The sequence below is a fragment of the Metarhizium album genome (genome assembly GCF_000804445.1).
Source record: "Metarhizium album ARSEF 1941 chromosome Unknown scaffold_15, whole genome shotgun sequence".
Classification (NCBI taxonomy): Eukaryota; Fungi; Ascomycota; class Sordariomycetes; order Hypocreales; family Clavicipitaceae; genus Metarhizium; species Metarhizium album.
In genome coordinates this window covers 546,730-563,318 of record NW_024467589.1, presented here as the reverse complement: position 1 = coordinate 563,318, position 16,589 = coordinate 546,730, and the positions used below count along the sequence as shown (strand labels likewise).

Sequence of the window (16,589 nt, the reverse complement as noted above, 5' to 3'; positions counted from 1 at the left end):
CCCCCCCCCCCCCGACACAGCCTGCTCGTCTGGCGCCCTCGTCAATGTCGGCTGACAGCGCGACTACCAACTCACGGCCGCCTGGCTGACCCTGCCACGCCGCCAAGCCACCAACCTACACGCACACGCTTGCACAGAGCATAGACAGACAGATAGTAGATGGCGCCGGGGACAAGGGCGCGGCCGACGTCGACCCCCGCAATGGCGAGCATCAAAACCCGCATCCTCGTCATCTCAGACACCCACGCGGCGAGGCCTCACGCGGCGCCGGCCCCCGACGAATTCGACGCCGCCGACCTCGTCCGCGTCGTCACCGGCTACAGAGATCCCCTCCCGCCCGCCGACCTCGTCCTGCACTGCGGCGACCTCACGCGCCGCAGCTCCGTCCCCGAGTACGAGACCACCTTCTCCGTGCTCCGGTCCCTCGACGCGCCTCTGAAGCTCGTCATCGCCGGGAACCACGACCTCTCGCTAGACCCCGCGTGCGACTCCCCCGAATCGCGCGCGGTCCGGGCCGTCGCGCGAGACGCCCAGCGCGACGGCGTCGAGTATCTGACGGAGGGCACGTACGACTTCGCCCTGGAAAACGGCGCCTCGGTCAGCGTGTACGCGAGCCAGTACACGCCCGCGTATGGCGGCTGGGCATTCCAGTACCCCGGCCGGCATGAGTTCGCGATTCCGCCCGGAGTAGACGTGGCCATGACCCACGGTCCGCCGTACGGCGTGTTGGACGAGGCTGGCCTGTCCGGGGCGCTGGGGCATCCGCCGCACCACGCGGGATGTGGCCATCTCTTCGAGGCGGTTGCGCGTGCGAGACCGCGGATTCATTGCTTTGGCCATATACACGAGGGATGGGGCGCGTATCGGGGTACGTGGCTTCACAGAGACGCGCCGGGGTCTGCGGCATCTCGGCCGACCGAGGAATGTGTCATGGACGGCGCTGCGTCCGGTCCGATTCAGACGTTGGACGGGCTGCGACCAATGTGCGCGGCCGACAACAGGGGGAGGTCTGCGGAAGCAAGGCAGAGGCTGGCACACCTCAGCAATCAGCGCGGATGCTATATTGATTGGACGTATGAGAAGGCACATGTTGATCCAGGGAGGCAGACCCTGTTTCTCAACGCATCAGTCATGGACATCAGATATCGGCCCTCACAGTTGCCGTGGATAGTTGACCTGGACTTGCCCAGTGCCGAGAACAAACATCGACGACATCGGACCAGCGAGCACGCTACACTTGAGACGATGCAGAATTTACAGAACACCAAGAGTCATCATGTGTAGATTAGGCGTGATATTAATTAATTGTCCAGAGGTTTTGGACTACATTCTGAATGTAAAAAGGGACCCACTATGCTTTTTTGGACTCCCTGTGTCAAAGGTTCCCACAATATTCATTCATCATTCGCAAATACAACTCCCAGGCTCAGCGTAGTACATGGCCCAGGGCTCAACCCGCATGACAGTTGCCTACAGAGCCAAGGCAGCGGCAAGGACGGCAGCGAGAGCACCGATGACAGGACCAGCAGCGGCAGCACCAGTGGATGTAGGAGCAGTGCCGGAGCCGGTGGTAGCAGCGCCAGAGCCACCATGGGTGCTGGTAGGAGCCCTGGTGGTGCCGGTACCTCCACTGGTGGCAGTACCCGTCTGGTTCCTGCTGTGAGTGGGAGCACCACCTGTACCAGTGGTCAAGACAGGGGCCACGCCCGTTGAAGAGGCTGTGGCAGAAGCAGAGCTAGAGTGGGATCCGGTGGCGGAGCCAGATTCCGAGGACGAGCTGGACGCATCGGCCTTGCACCGCTCGGAAGCGATGGACTGAGCCTTGATAAGTGCATCGGTGCTGCACTTGTTGGTTACGGCGCACTGGCTGACGGGGCCGATGAGCTTGCTCTGGGTGTCGGGTTCACAGGCGCATTTTGCGATGTCGGCGCTACCAGCGCAGGCTGATTTGAGTCCAGTCTCAATGCAGGATTTCTATATGCAAGTATATTGTTAGTCGAGTCACAACCGCTTCATCCCAGCTTGGAGCCTCCAGGCCAACGTACAACGCAGGGGTCGATGCCTTCCAGGTTCTGAGCGGCGACGAGGCCAGCAACAGCGAGGGTGATGAAAGTAGCCTTCATTTTGAAAAGAGAGGTGGCTTGTGAATCGAGTACGTTGACGAAGAGTCGAGTATGTACAAGAATTGACGGCTGACACGTTGCTTAAACGACAGTTGGAAGGCACGAGAGGATGAAGGAGGAGAGGGAGCGAAGCGAGGACCTGACAGGGTGGGTTGGCCAAGGGGCTTTTTAAGCAGTTGCGGCAAGAGCTGCTGTTGGAGCGTCGAGCACTAATAATAAGATGAGCATCCCAGAACGGAGCGTGGCAGGGAGTACTTGGAAGCTACTACGTAGTATTCTCACATTGTGACGAGCCGCCGCAGGTATGGGGCCAGGTACGTACCTGCACAAGTTCAGCCCGTACCGATCCTCATAGGCAGTGGCGAAAGGATACGGGGGCCGGAAGTTGTGGGTACTTGATGGGGCAGCGTCAGAAACCGGCTTCAGCACAAGGTTCAATGGTTGCTTTGCTTTTGTCTTTGATTTGGATTTTGCCGTCGACCAGACAATCAGAAACTGACTCCTCAGCTCGTCCTTCCTCTTCCATGCCTTTTTTTTTTTTTCTCTCAATTGCTTCCTCCCTCGAGGCTAATTAAAAGCTTGCAAGGACCAACGTCTACCAGCTGCCAGCTACCCGCTACTTAGTCAGAACTTTTGCGGACGCATCCAGAGACCGGGGGAGTCGGGGCGGCTAGGCTCAGGCTCAGGTACGAGGGAGGGCGGTGCAAGAAAACAAAACAGGCTTGCCGCCATTATTGGCATGGGGGAGCACTGATTCGGCCACTGACCAGTCGAAATTGCTTGATGGCCGGGAGAAGCATTGGCGCAAATTATCACAGGCGATCAGCGCTGGCATTTATGAAGAGGCAAGTTTTAATTCAAAATAGAAATAAAAAGGAGTAAACACCAAGTGTCGAATTTTATTTTTATAAGCCATGGCATCTCTCGTCATACATATCACGAATTTGTTCAAGCTGTGCTACCGCCCGATGCGTGGAATTCATTGTATTTCTGAATTTCCGTGTTGACGCCGCTCATCATTCAAGATGGAAATGTGACATACAGCCCCTCCAGAACAGGAGTGAAAAAAATAGCTAGCAGCAGGTTTTCTCTGTTGCCCAATGTTGCTTTTTCCTGTCCGGATACATGCATATCTTTCTAATGCCAGCTCCCAATTGTTCCAAAGCACCTCCTCGACTCCAACCAAACCTTCAACCAGTCGTTTATGCGTGTGTTCTGATATGGGCCAGCGCCTTGCGCTCCTCAAAACGTCGCTGCTTCTTGAGTCGCATAACCTTGAAGCGGTCGAAGTCGGTTAAGTTCTTCCTCCGCTGCATCTGCTCACGCTTCTTGGCCCAGTTGCTCTCCTTCCATTTGGCGTCGATCTCATTCTTCTCCCAAAGCTTCTTGACAGCGCCGTATCGGGAGCCACGGATGAGCCCGTCAATGACGAACTGGGAGAGCAGGCATTTAGACAGGGGGACGGCCTGCCGAGGGACGGCCAAAGCAGGGTCAGCCGAGGGACCGTCAACGAGAACCTGCAGTCAGACAATTAATCCTCCATCCAATATTGCTGGATTTCCTTTTGATTTTGCAAAGACGTACTCGCTTGTGGTCGATGATCTCAACGATTGCAGCAATCCTGTCAGCGAAGGGGTGGTCTCCGTCGATGGCGACGACGCGGCCGACCTCGACGAGGCGCCAGTTGGATCCCTCAATCACTGCTTCGCCCATTGTGACAGGTGTTCTAGTGGTCCTCTGTCAGTCGAAAAGTCGATTGATACGTATGCAGATATCTAAATATCAACTGCAAGAAGGCACGGTGATGTACATACCAATAGTCGAGGTCGGGTTGCCTTCGAAAGGTGGATGGATTCTTGGACTTCACACCGTGGAGTCGCCGATGACCTTTTTGATCGCTCGGCTATTAGGGTGGTGTGCGGGTGGGAATCCGACCTGTGCCCTAAGCAAAATTTTCGGATTTTCGGATTTTGCGGTGCCGAACCCAGAACCCCTGAACTTTTGTCCCAGCTTTTTTCTGCGCCTACCAAACTTTTTCCTAAACTCTTGTAACAATTGTCCGCAGTTTTGGCAAGCTTCAATGGGCCAAAAGACGACGATGGGTTCTAAGAGAATCTGCTGATTGCTGCGGTCACGATCAAGGTAAGCGTGCATTCATTTTTTTCCCTGCGACGTTCCCTCATGCACCTCTTTATGATGAGGTTAATTTGCGATTGATTCTATTCGGTGGCTCTCTTCGCCAGAGTAGCTATACCGCTTAGACAACTGATATTCAATTTCTTACATATTCTGAACTGGTGTATCTGAGACTCGCATTGAAAAAATTCAAAAACAGTCCCTTTGAATAGCAGCCATACTAACAAAGCGACTCGTCTAGTCATCCATCAGGTTACTTCTCACAGTCTTGACCAGATTCAGCGTCCTAACAGGCACGAGCCAACAATCCCAGATATATGCTCCTTGTTACGAATCCATTCGCGACGTACTCTTGACCGAAGCAAACACTATGTCGCCCGCATTGCAAAATTTCCTTACATTTATCCGTCCAGTTTCTTTTTTCATGATGCGCATTGATCACTTTGTACAGCTCATATCCAATACCTTTATTTCCCTTCCTTCTCCCTTATCCTTTGTGCATCTTCTTCGGCCAACTCTTTATCGATTTTGGCTCCTTTGGAAGGCTCATGGCCGTGCATTTTAGCCTGTAATGGACTGATTAGTAGTCGCACCAGCTAGTTCGTAGTTCGCGAGACTGACAGGCAAAGTCGGGTCTTTCTTGTACATGGCTGTCTCAAGGTCGTCGCTGTCTCCCTTCTTCCCTTTCTATACATGAATTAGTAAAGAATTTGACAATGCTTCACCTGGCATCGTTGACTCACCTCCTCGGCAGCTACTCGGTTGGAAATTGTCCTCTGGTCCTCTTTGAGAGCATGATTAGGTTTTGTCAACGAAACATGAATTGGACACACGTACTAGGATCCTTCAGCGAATGCGATCCCGGCTGGCCTTCCTTGAATCTCTCGGCAGCTTTTTTCTCCGAGGCCGTTAAGTTCCGCTGGTCTCCATCTTCGTAGATCGCAGAATTTCCGACTTTGGAGTGGTAAGAAGAAGACGAAGACATGATGATAATAAGTATCTGTACGGCGGTTGACAGCGGTGTGGCTTCAGATGAGGCAGGCTATGAATTATTTGACTCGTTGATAATGACTTGACAGTATATTTATGAGTCTTCGGATTTGGCAGATGGTTCGAATACTGGCGGAGCTTATGCTCCACGGGCTACTTCATCGACGACGTCATCCATTCATTACTGGTAGCCATCCTGCTACAAAACCTGGACTGCGACCTCACGGTCACGTCATATGTGGAGTTTCCGTAGGAATAAGGGATTCGATGAAGCTCTGCAAACTGCAAATAGTAATCACGACGCGGCCCCAACCCCATGGAAAGAAGTTTGAGGAGGGACATGCGGAAACGAAGGCTCAGAAGTGGCGCAAATGGTCCCACAGCAGGTCGGGCCTCACTTCCATCCGGCTTTGGTGTGCCATTTTCATTGAGAGGCGCTTACGTCTACAAAAGAAAAAGGGGGGGCATACATGCCTAAATATCTCATAGGTAATTATACAGCTCAATCAAATGCGCGATTGATATGATCTAGCCGGGCAATGCAGGTCTGCGTAGTTATGTCGGGACCACGTCGGAGACATGTCGGGAAAGGCAAGGTATAGAGATCTCACTTGTAGGGCTTCCATGCAATTGAGCCTTAAAGCTGCTTAAACAAGATCATCCTATTGCGTCTGGTCTGTTGACTTGATATAGGCACTAGACTTTTCAACATCGCTTACTCTCCGTACAAGCAAGCGATTGATGTGCCTGAGTCATCGCAGCCAAAGTAAATGGGCTTCCAGTGTCATGTGTATGTGGTGGAGTTGCAGTTGAAAGTAATGTCTGCAACCTGATTGGTTCAAATGTCTGCTGGTGCGCAGAATTAGTTAATCTGCTCCGAACATTGACGTGCGATACTTTGGGACAACAGATCATAATCGCCAAGGCGAACTCCCCTCAACGCACAAGCCGCCGCATGCGAGCAAGAGGCGCTCCAGGAAAATTGTCAGTATTCCGGTACCCTCTGCGCTCCTTCCCAATGGCTTCTTCACTGCAGAGGCTCGCTTGCCGCAGCGCCAAGCGTCTCTGCCTCCGTCCTGCTACACACCTTGCAACTCGGCCCTTGTCGACGACATGTCTTCGAAAATATGCCACTCCCGAGCCCATGGGCATCCGGCTCATCCCCGTCGATGACGACTTTGCCCATCCCAGTGACCCCTACGGCACCACCCAGCGTGTGCCGGGTGCCATCCAGAAGTCGCGCGAGAACTCGGTCGAGGACCGCAAGGTCAGGCACTATACCGTCAACTTCGGCCCCCAGCATCCCGCTGCCCACGGCGTGCTTCGACTTATTCTCGAGCTCAATGGCGAAGAAATCATCCGTGCCGACCCACACGTCGGTCTCCTCCACCGAGGCACGGAAAAGTTGATCGAATACAAGTCCTATCTGCAGGCTCTCCCCTACTTCGACCGACTGGACTACGTTTCCATGATGACCAACGAGCAATGCTTTGCACTCGCTGTTGAGAAGCTTCTCAACATTGAGATCCCCGAGCGCGCCAAGTATATCCGTACCATGTTTGGAGAAATTACCCGAGTTCTGAATCATCTCATGTCCGTTCTGTCTCACGCCATGGATGTTGGTGCTTTAACGCCCTTCCTGTGGGGTTTCGAGGAGCGAGAGAAGCTCATGGTATGTACCGTTTGCCTCGTTACACTAGCATCTTCTCTCTGTCACACTTATCAAGCTGACTTGCGGCCACAGGAGTTCTACGAACGTGTTTCTGGTGCGCGTCTCCACGCTGCTTATGTTCGCCCTGGCGGTGTTCACCAAGACATCCCGGTTGGCTTGCTGGATGACATCTATCAATGGGCTACCCAGTTTGGTGACCGCATTGACGAGATGGAAGAAATGCTTACTGACAACCGCATCTGGATTGAACGATTGAGAGGTGTCGGTGTTGTTTCCGCCGCAGACGCCCTGAACCTATCCTTCACTGGCGTCATGCTTCGAGGTTCTGGTGTCCCCTGGGATATCCGAAGGAGCCAGCCCTACGACGCCTACAACAAGGTCGAATTCGATGTTCCCGTTGGCAAGAACGGCGACTGCTACGACCGCTACCTTTGCAGAATGGAGGAGTTTCGCCAGTCCCTGCGCATTATCCACCAGTGTTTGAACCAGATGCCTGCTGGCCCTGTCCGTGTTGAAGACTACAAGATCGCCCCTCCTCCCCGTAGCGCCATGAAGGAAAACATGGAGGCTCTCATCCACCACTTCCTTCTGTACACCAAGGGTTATGCTGTTCCCCCTGGCGAGACCTACTCCGTTATCGAGGCCCCCAAGGGCGAGATGGGTGTTTATGTCGTCAGCGACGGCAGCGAGCGTCCTTATAGATGCCACATTCGTGCTCCTGGGTTTGCTCATCTTGGCGGGTTCGACCATGTCTCCAAGGGTCACTTGTTGGCCGATGCCGTCGCTGTAATTGGTACCATGGATTTGGTGTTTGGTAAGTCTGAATCATGTCCCCTCGCCCTGAAATATTTTTCTCGGTCTTTTTGTCATGTCTAATATGTTTTAACAATTTTTACTCCCCAGGCGAGGTCGATCGGTAATTTTAAAGGAAAACCGTCAATCAAGATTTTGCTTTGTCTGTAGTCATAGCTGGCTAGGAGAACCTGTAAATACTCCATAGAAGTCTTGGAAATTTTTGGCCTTCCCCTCAGTGTCACTCAAATGATGTCTCTAACACTGATACGTGGGTCGCAACAGAAATACACACGTGTTTTGTTGTTACAATTAGTCGCTGTGATGCTTTGAACATTTCACCTTGCACCCCATCGAGGTGATGTTCATTCTTGTCTATACGACCTTGATACCAGTGCCCGAAGCCTGTCCCATCAAGAAATTCTTCAGCGGTGACAACATGTTGACGGCCTGCAAGCCGATAGACCGTAGGCCAACCAGCGGTCCGCTTTCTACTGAGTAGATCTTGTGGAGCTTGTCGCACACGCCCATCAGAACGTGGTTCGTGGTATAACGCTCGCTGTTGTAGCTCTCCAGTGACAACCGGGTCCCCAGATCTTGTCCGTGAGAGACGGCGTATTCTATAGACTTGACAAGACTCTGCACGTCGCCTTGTCCCATGTTGAGGCCCTGCCCGGCCAGAGGGTGAACGGTATGCGCCGCATCGCCAACAAGTGCGATTCGTTCGCCGATATAAGCATCTGCGTGGCGGAGCCTGAGTGGGAACGACGCAATCGAGCCGTGTTGCACGCCAACAACAGTCTGTGGAATGGCCTCGGCATCCACGGGCGTGTGCTGTATTCTCCAGTTGTACTCGTCTTCCTGGCCCTCCGTCTGTGTGTGCATGTATTCCAGATCGACAGGGCCAAGGCGGAACGCAGCGTTTACTAGGGCAATGAAGTCCTTGGGGGAGAGCTTCTTCAACCGCGCGGCGTTATCTGGCGTGGTTGACCAAACCAGGGTCGAACAATTCCCCGGCAGGGGGAGCATGGCCACGGGACCGGTGGGCAAGAACCGCTGGTAGGCAATCTTGCTGAACTGTCCGCCCCAACCGTCTCCCTCCAGTTGCAGCGTCGCAACGAGGCCGTGTCTGCCGTAATCCCACCCACGGCTCTCGATGCCTGCAAAGGACCGGACAGGACTGTTGGCCCCGTCGGCCCCGACGAGCAGTCGCGCAGCTAGTGATTGACCGCCCGACAGGTGGACAATCGGCCAGTCGCGAAGATCCATGTCTTCGGTTTCTTCGCCCAGGTCGATCTTTTCCACTCGCGCGTTGTCAAAAATATCGACGCTTCCTAGTTCTTGGAGCCGCTTCAAAAGACCCGAGGTTAGATTCAGGTTCTCCGTCATGTACGCAATGGTTTTGCTGGGGCCAGAGCTGGCCGGGGGGTCGAATTCAATCCGGGCACCTGTGACGCCATCCCAGACCTGCATCTCGTGAAACTCTTGAATGCGGTCACGCTTCATGTGTGTCCATGCGCCAATGGTGTTGAGATACTCGGCCGACCATGGGGTCAATGAGCTACAGCGATTTGAGAACTGAGTCGGCGGTAGAGAGAAGGCGCTGGTCTTGGATAGATCTTGGGCTTCGATAAGGGCAACCCGCAGTCTGGAGGTGATGGGGCTTGCGCCTAGAATATGTGTTAGATGTTGGAGTCTCCATGTCACTGAAAAGAAGCCGAAAGATGCGTACGAAGGGCCGTGAGGAGACTCAGGCCAGCCGGGCCACCTCCAACGCAGACTACATCGTATATATCGTCTTTCGTGGTTGAATATGAGCGTCGCCATTGACTGTGGGCAAGTCCAGAACAGCTTCTGCAAACAAAGCTCGAGGTCCTGAAAAGACCTCGCGCCCCAGCCATGGCAGCTTGTGGTGGTTCTGGGCGCAGTAAGCCACCACGACAACGTCAATTGATAGATGAAGGTGTTTTGGAATCCGACCTCACTGTCACATGGGGTGGGACGATGACTATCAAATGCAGCATGCGCCACATGTGGCAAGGCCGAGCTCCCACCCCTGCTTGCGGTTGTGTACCAAAGTTCTCCGTAGGGCAACGATAATAGCTAGGGTCTGGTGAGCCGAGGATACTCCGACGTCCAGTTGCCACAGACAACGGGCGCCGTCGTTTCGTCAAGTGGAGTTTGACTTCAATCAACAACAATCAATCATCGTCGCTCAATCCTTGCAAGACCGCTTTGCAACCCATATCAGTGCGGCTGTACCCTCGCCCTCAGATTTACGCTTCAGGGTTGTCCCATTCCGCAACCTGGTGGACGCCTCCCTCTCCCTGCAAGTGCGACATTCTGCGGCCTTGGCTGCGACCTCTGCTCTTGAGCCGTCTTCCTCGGTTGACCTTGTCTCACCAATACGTTCCTTTGCATTCCTCCCAGCAAGAGCCAAGCCGTGACAGTTCGTGGGCTTTCATTGCCCATCCACATCTGCCTTTGCCGGAGACTTGTAGCTTCATCAACCACTGTGCGACGACGCCTTCTGCCGTCATGGCGGATGCCGATGATTACCTCCAAGAGGGTTTCGATCCGCGCAGCGTGACGGTGCCACGCTTGCGGTCCATTCTTGTCACGCACAATGTGGACTATCCCTCAACAGCGAAGAAGGGGCAACTGGTAGATTTGGTCAACCATCACGTTTTATCACAAGCTTCGAAGCTGCGAGCGCAAAGAGCCAAGGCGAAGCGATCCAGCTTAGGGTTCGTCAATGCAGGCAGTGCCGAAGATTCCAACAACGCTTTGGATGAACACGACACGCGCTCGCGCTCGCGCCATTCGTCTATTCGCAGCTCAATATCACCAAGGAAGAGCTCGGGCAGAATTAAGATGGAGCCCGAGGAACCCGAATCCAATATTCTGCGCAGTCCGCGCAAGCGCAGCTCGAGATCGGCCAGCCGGCAACTATCACATTTTGATGAAGATGACGGAACCGCCTCCGTTGCGTCCAAGTCGACGCGTCGCAGCAGCAGAAGGGCCGTCACCCCTCAAATAAAGGATGAGTCGGAAGAGGAAGAGTATCACGCTCATGTTGATCACTCAAACGAATACCTGCAGCCGCCAGCGGTAGAGGGGGGGGAAGGGTACGACGAATCCGTCTTCACCGACGACAACCCCTTTCAAAGCGGAAGCTCCCCGCCGCCAACGACAACTCCAAGCATCCGTCGCCGCACTCTGGGCGAGGACGTCTCCAGGAGCGCGCGATCTGCAAGAAGACGAACTGATGGGACCCCCGATCGAGCAAAGAAGTCCAGATTGTCAGAAATTCCAGTCCCCAAGTTGGGTCAAAGAACCCCTGAATTCGCTTTGGAGCCTGGCGAGGAGTTTACGGCAGATGAGCAGCTCGAATTGGAGGAAGCACAAAGTGCGGGAGAAGTCGCTCCAATTTCGCGCAAGGGCCGTAAACCAGCCCGTCAAACAAGCGTGCTGACACCACTCTTTGTACTTCTGATGGCGCTTTTTGGCGCTTATGGAGCTTGGTATCGACAAGAGAAGCTCGCTGTCGGATACTGCGGCCTTGGTAGGCAGGCCAAGCCACTCCTGCCGCCGGAAATTGTGGTTCCTGATGCGATATTGCCCTTTGTTGAACCGCAATGCGAACCATGCCCTCCAAATGCCTATTGCTACGAGGGCTTCAAAGTAAGATGCGTTCAAGGATTCATCCAAAGACCTCATCCATTGTCATTTGGCGGACTCGTCCCTCTTCCACCAACATGTGAACCCGATAGCGAGCAAGAACGCCGCGTTCAGGCCGTAGCTGACAAGGCGATTGAGGCGCTTAGAGAGCGCCGAGCCAAGTATGAGTGCGGCGACTTGGTCGACGAAGCTGGTCAACAGGAAAAGTCACCCGCAATTGCAGAGGAAGAGCTAAAACATGTTGTCAGCAAGAAAAGGAACAAGAGACTTAGTGATGAAGAATTTGATGGCCTATGGGAGAAGGCCATTGGCAAAGTCACGACAAGAGACGAAGTCGAGGTACAGGTCGAGACAACGCAGACAACGCAGTAAGTGTAAAGCCTCACTTTCTTTCGTTTCCTTCCTTTGCTTTACTTTGCGGCATGGTACAATCTCAGCTGTGGCTGTGATAGTTTTCTCACATCTGGTAAACAAATCTTTCTTCTGACACAGACTAATCAGATCCGTGATTAACCCAACAGACCACCCGGTTCCTCCAATCTTCAAACCATCAAGCTATCGTCAACCTCTCTCGCTCGCCTTCCGCTCGCCTGCGCCATCAAGCGGTCAATCTGGCTCGGACTGGCAAGATATCGACTCGCAATTGGATTTTTGATCTTCTTGGCCCTCGGAAGCTTGAATCTACGCTCACGATACCGTCGTCACGTTGCAACATCTGCACAGGTTCCAGCCCTCGTAGACTTGGTCATGCAGCGACTTGCAGACCAGCGGGAGCTTGGAGAAGAGGATCTTGACGATCCCTGGCTCTTCCTGCCAAACCTAAGAGATGACGTCCTGCGGTCTATTCACACTCTCTCTGAGCGAGAGAGAATCTGGCAGAAAGTCAGGGCCATCGTTGAGCAGAACAGCAATGTTCGCATTAGCCAAAGGGAAGGCCGAAGCGGAGAAGTAGGCCGTGCTTGGGAATGGATTGGCCCTAGTAAGGGTGAGGGGGCGAGGAGACGACGTAGTGGGAGGGTTTCATGGATGTCGGAGTCGAAGGAGACGCCTGACTCAAGAGACAGGATCGACGCTAGAAAATGGGACGAGTCAAGGCCAATTTATTAGGTGTGGTTTGTGTATTGGCTACACTGTAATGTTACGAATCGTATCAGAGCGTAAAAATGCTCACTATACCGCAGTTTTGTGGCATCATTAACGCGAAGCGAATAACAGCAACCATTTTTGATATATGGTGTACTGAATTGAATACATCTCTGTTGTTCTCTCGCCTTGTTGAATCTCATTAGCGCTTCCATTTTGCTGCAGATACCCTTGAGACTTGGTATACTGGAGACAGTCTTGGGCTTGATTAGCTTGTTCGATTTGTCTATGGCGTGTGTCGACTGTTGACATGTCTAGTGATGCAAGCAGGTTTCTGCGTTAACATGGTGTGATTTGCGTTTGTTCAATGGCCATCAGCGCGTCAAGATATCTAACCATCCACGGCGCTGGTGAGATGTTCGACGTCGACAGGAACACGATCACAGCACAAGCAGGATAGAGAATAGAGTTTGGGTAACAAAGATGAGCGTCTCGATTTCATCGGCTATTGCACAGGTATGGTTATATGCACACAGTGTTGTAACAAAGGAAACGGTGGTGCGTTTTTAATCTAAGACTCTAGTATTAGGCGTTTATTGTGCCTTGGACGAGACGATCTCTGTGATGGCGTGTTAGCAAATTCCATCCTTCAAGTAGACGCGTAACTTGTGAAGCTCAACATACTCTCGACCTCAGCGACACTCTGCTGCAGGATCTGCTGCAGAACCTTGGGGTTCTCCAACTCTTTCTGGACCTTGGCGATAACGGAGGCAGCAAGCTCCTTCTGCTGGCGCTGCTTGACCTGGCCCTCATAACGGACCCAGGAGTCGAGGACAGCCTTGGCCTCGGCGGCCAGGGCGGTCTGCTGCTCCAGCTCGTAGGCCTGGGCCTCGAGCTTGGCGGTTTCCTGCAAGTCATTGCGTCAGCGGCCTGGGCACTATCACCGTGTGTCTGATGGTTCCGAAAAAACCCAAGTCGTTTAGCAGGTCTCTCACCTTGGACACCTCGAACATGGCCTTGGTAATGTCAACCACACCAGTCATCTGCCGGACGTCCTCGATGCGGCCCTTGACGGCCTCTGTATGGTCGGCACGCGCGCTGTTGAGGATGTTCTTGATCTTCTCGCTTTGACTCTCCGCCCATGCCTTGTATCCAGGGCCGCCGTACTTGATGAGACCGCCCCAGACGGCCAGCAGGCAGATGGCCACGATGGTCTCCTCGTTCATGACGTAGTATTCATTGCTAATGGCGTAGATGCTGAGACCGGCGGCGCTGCTGAGGTACGCCGTCTTGCTGAGGAGGCTGCTTCCGGGGAGGGAGTCGATGATGCTCTGCGCCTTCTTCTTGGGCTCCTCGGCGGGAACGTTGCTGGCGTGGCGGGCGGTAGCGGCGGACACGGCAGGGATGGCTCGGCGGGCGAGGGCAGGTCGGAGAAGGGGAGCGCCTTTTCGTTACGACAGATTCCATCCTGCGTCAGCAAACTTTCCGCTTCCAATTGAATCGCTATATTTCAATTTTCGTCGCGCCGTGCGATAGGGGAGCGACATACCGACAGCGCTTCGTGCCAAGCGAGAGGCCATTGTGAAATAGAGGTGCGATTTGGGGGGGGAATGGACTTGAGGTTGCTCGGGGAGCTGCGAGTGAGAGATTTGAGGTTTTGCCGCGCGAGCTCGGCAAGAGGTCATAGTCACGTGATGTCGGGAATTAGAGGAATGGGGCCTGTGGGCTTTGGATAGGGAGCAACCGTGATTTACCCGATCTCTCCTCTGGCACATCGAAGTAGCATCTCTATCGATAAGATGCTACTGGCGGGATTTTTTTTGGGATATCCAATGCTAATTACCTAGGTAGTTACCTAGGTCTCTCAAGATTTTAAACAATACTTGTCTTTCATTGCAGTAGACACACGGCAAATCTTTCATCTTTGTAGCCTTTCTTCTTGTGTCATTATTTCTTGTGTTTGAAGAATCCCATTACTTTTTTTAAGAAATAGTTTCCCTCCCGAATTTACGAGACAAACTGTTCGCAGAATGGTGGAATGCGCTGCTTCTGAAGGCTTGAAACGCAAGCAAGCTTCTGTTGGCGAGAAGGCAGCCAAACGCCGCAGGTCTTCAAGCGAGGAGACCGAGGATTCAAATGCCAAGATTCTCCTCATGGAACAAGGAATTCTAGAGTCAAAAAAGAATTACAACGACATCAATGTCCTTCTGAGCACGGCAAGAGAGTATGAAGGTGGAGAGCCGGAATCGATGTTGGCAGCAGTGGCCCTCTGCAGAGTCTTCGTCCGGTTGCTTTCCCGGGGGTCTCTTGTCGCCAAGAAATCTCTTTCGGAGAAGGATGCTGTGGTTGTTAGTTGGCTCAAGGATCAGTTTTCACAGTACAAGCTCCTGCTGATGAGTATGGTGAGACATGAAGATGTCGCTGTCACTGCTCTTACGTTGAGTATGAGATTGCTGAAAACTGAAGGCGAGTTCTTGTACGACAATGAGGATTACTCGTTCCCCGCGGCATTCACTGAAAGCATTGTCAAGGCTGTCTTGCTCTCAGACAATGAAGATGTCAGACCAGCATACGTTGAAGAATTTGGGGAGCAGTATGACGATATTCGTTATTTTACGTTCAAATCCATCAGGTACGTATTTCTTCTGGATGAGGTTGATGCGTTGTGCTGATAGCATGGACAGGAACCTTGTCAAGAGCTTATCAGAAGACATGGGACACCATGATTTGTTCGACAGAGTCTTCTCTCTGATTTCTGCCCTAGACGGTGTGCCACAGTCCGCAGATGATCTGGAAGACTTTTACATACCCAGGCCAACGAGGAAAACACATCCTCTGAGATCTGTCAACCAACACAAAAAGCAGGGTCAAGAGGCGTGGCTTGCCTTGATGGGCATCGTCGACACCAAGGCCCAGCGTAAGCGTATACTGGATAAAACTTCAACCATTATCGCTCCTTGGTTCACAAAACCCGAACTACTGGCAGACTTTCTTGGCAATTGCTACGATGCGGGGGGTACGATGTCTGTGCTAGCATTGTCTGGAGTCTTTTACCTGATTCAAGAGCGCAACTTGGACTACCCATCGTTCTATCCCAAGTTGTATTCGCTGCTTGACCGAGATATTCTGCACTCGAGACATAGGTCCCGATTCTTCCGACTGTTGGATACTTTCTTGGCGTCAACCCATCTTCCGGCTTCTCTGGTGGCAAGCTTCGTGAAGCGGTTATCGCGGCTAGCACTAAACGCGCCTCCTAGCGCCATTGCTTTTGTGATTCCTTACATTTACAACTTACTGAAGCGTCACCCTACGTGCACATTCATGGTACATCGGGTCATCAAGGACCCAGAGGAGAAGCGGAATATCCAGGAGCACGGGTTCGAAGATCCCTTTCTACCAGAGGAGACTGAGCCTACCGAGACGCGCGCAATCGACAGTTGTCTGTGGGAGCTTGTGCAGCTGCAATCGCACTATCATCCCAACATAGCGACTATTGCAAAGATCATGTCCGAGCAGTTCACCAAGCAATCGTATAACATGGAAGATTTTTTGGATCATTCATACGCCAGTGTAAGTTCGATTTGACCCATCTGGGCATGCAAGCCGCGCCAGTTTTCTGACATTGTCTGTAGCTTTTGGATGCCGAGTTGGGAAAGGACGTCAAGAGGGCGCCGGTTGTTGAGTTCCAGATCCCCAAGAGGATATTTCTCCCTCAAGACGAGCCAGCGACTCACCCGGACAGCCTGCTGGTCAAGCTTTGGGATTTCGGAGGGAAAGTCTAGACGCTGGGACAGGCTGTTGACGGTGATGGCGGAACTGGCGTCGACAATATCTTGTCACATACTACATAGATATAGCAAGCGAATTATTTATGGCATTCAGTTTGTTTCTCGACAATCCTGCCAAGGCCACACGGTACAGTGAGCGGCATTCGTCGACATGTGTAAGAGATGACGGATTGTCGGCACTGCGGATGGGTGCACAATCCCATCAAGGCGGGAAGAGAAGAAAGAGGCCGTGTAATGTACGTGGCTGAGCCTGCTTGGGAAGAAGTCATACGGAGCAGACTAAGTACTCAACATTGGTGCAACAGATGTCCGGTGGTCAATGGC

The 16,589-nt window shown here is 52.9% G+C and overlaps 9 protein-coding genes across 9 annotated transcripts; 4 read left to right on the top strand and 5 right to left on the bottom strand.

The window, feature by feature from the left end:
• Positions 1 to 201: 201 nt before the first annotated feature.
• MAM_05785 (ser/Thr protein phosphatase family protein) lies at positions 202 to 1,284 on the top strand (the record flags this gene model as incomplete). The annotated part of the gene is made up of 1 exon (XM_040824583.1): positions 202 to 1,284. The coding sequence occupies one exon, from the start codon at positions 202 to 204 to the stop codon at positions 1,282 to 1,284; it is 1,083 nt and encodes a 360-aa protein (XP_040677562.1).
• A 186-nt stretch (positions 1,285 to 1,470) lies between these two features.
• MAM_05784 (Extracellular membrane protein, CFEM domain protein) lies at positions 1,471 to 2,123 on the bottom strand (the record flags this gene model as incomplete). The annotated part of the gene is made up of 2 exons (XM_040824582.1): positions 1,471 to 1,974; positions 2,046 to 2,123. The coding sequence occupies 2 exons, from the start codon at positions 2,121 to 2,123 to the stop codon at positions 1,471 to 1,473; spliced, it is 582 nt and encodes a 193-aa protein (XP_040677561.1).
• Positions 2,124 to 3,325: 1,202 nt separating this feature from the next.
• On the bottom strand, positions 3,326 to 3,836 carry MAM_05783 (ribosomal protein L14; the record flags this gene model as incomplete). The annotated part of the gene is made up of 2 exons (XM_040824581.1): positions 3,326 to 3,640; positions 3,708 to 3,836. The coding sequence occupies 2 exons, from the start codon at positions 3,834 to 3,836 to the stop codon at positions 3,326 to 3,328; spliced, it is 444 nt and encodes a 147-aa protein (XP_040677560.1).
• Positions 3,837 to 4,820: 984 nt separating this feature from the next.
• On the bottom strand, positions 4,821 to 5,244 carry MAM_05782 (uncharacterized protein; the record flags this gene model as incomplete). Its single annotated transcript, XM_040824580.1, has 3 exons — positions 4,821 to 4,946; positions 5,003 to 5,043; positions 5,097 to 5,244. The coding sequence occupies 3 exons, from the start codon at positions 5,242 to 5,244 to the stop codon at positions 4,821 to 4,823; spliced, it is 315 nt and encodes a 104-aa protein (XP_040677559.1).
• A 1,023-nt stretch (positions 5,245 to 6,267) lies between these two features.
• MAM_05781 (NADH-ubiquinone oxidoreductase 49 kDa subunit) lies at positions 6,268 to 7,841 on the top strand (the record flags this gene model as incomplete). Its single annotated transcript, XM_040824579.1, has 3 exons — positions 6,268 to 6,921; positions 6,994 to 7,735; positions 7,825 to 7,841. The coding sequence occupies 3 exons, from the start codon at positions 6,268 to 6,270 to the stop codon at positions 7,839 to 7,841; spliced, it is 1,413 nt and encodes a 470-aa protein (XP_040677558.1).
• A 247-nt stretch (positions 7,842 to 8,088) lies between these two features.
• On the bottom strand, positions 8,089 to 9,614 carry MAM_05780 (ubiquinone biosynthesis monooxygenase COQ6; the record flags this gene model as incomplete). The annotated part of the gene is made up of 2 exons (XM_040824578.1): positions 8,089 to 9,383; positions 9,446 to 9,614. The coding sequence occupies 2 exons, from the start codon at positions 9,612 to 9,614 to the stop codon at positions 8,089 to 8,091; spliced, it is 1,464 nt and encodes a 487-aa protein (XP_040677557.1).
• A 637-nt stretch (positions 9,615 to 10,251) lies between these two features.
• Positions 10,252 to 12,501, top strand: MAM_05779 (Inner nuclear membrane protein MAN1; the record flags this gene model as incomplete). Its single annotated transcript, XM_040824577.1, has 2 exons — positions 10,252 to 11,762; positions 11,916 to 12,501. The coding sequence occupies 2 exons, from the start codon at positions 10,252 to 10,254 to the stop codon at positions 12,499 to 12,501; spliced, it is 2,097 nt and encodes a 698-aa protein (XP_040677556.1).
• Positions 12,502 to 13,070: 569 nt separating this feature from the next.
• On the bottom strand, positions 13,071 to 14,057 carry MAM_05778 (ATP synthase subunit 4; the record flags this gene model as incomplete). The annotated part of the gene is made up of 4 exons (XM_040824576.1): positions 13,071 to 13,096; positions 13,162 to 13,384; positions 13,473 to 13,921; positions 14,027 to 14,057. 4 exons carry the CDS (start codon positions 14,055 to 14,057, stop codon positions 13,071 to 13,073), a joined length of 729 nt encoding a protein of 242 aa, XP_040677555.1.
• Positions 14,058 to 14,507: 450 nt separating this feature from the next.
• On the top strand, positions 14,508 to 16,259 carry MAM_05777 (CCAAT-binding factor; the record flags this gene model as incomplete). Its single annotated transcript, XM_040824575.1, has 3 exons — positions 14,508 to 15,109; positions 15,162 to 16,047; positions 16,110 to 16,259. 3 exons carry the CDS (start codon positions 14,508 to 14,510, stop codon positions 16,257 to 16,259), a joined length of 1,638 nt encoding a protein of 545 aa, XP_040677554.1.
• Between the last annotated feature and the right edge of the window lie 330 nt (positions 16,260 to 16,589).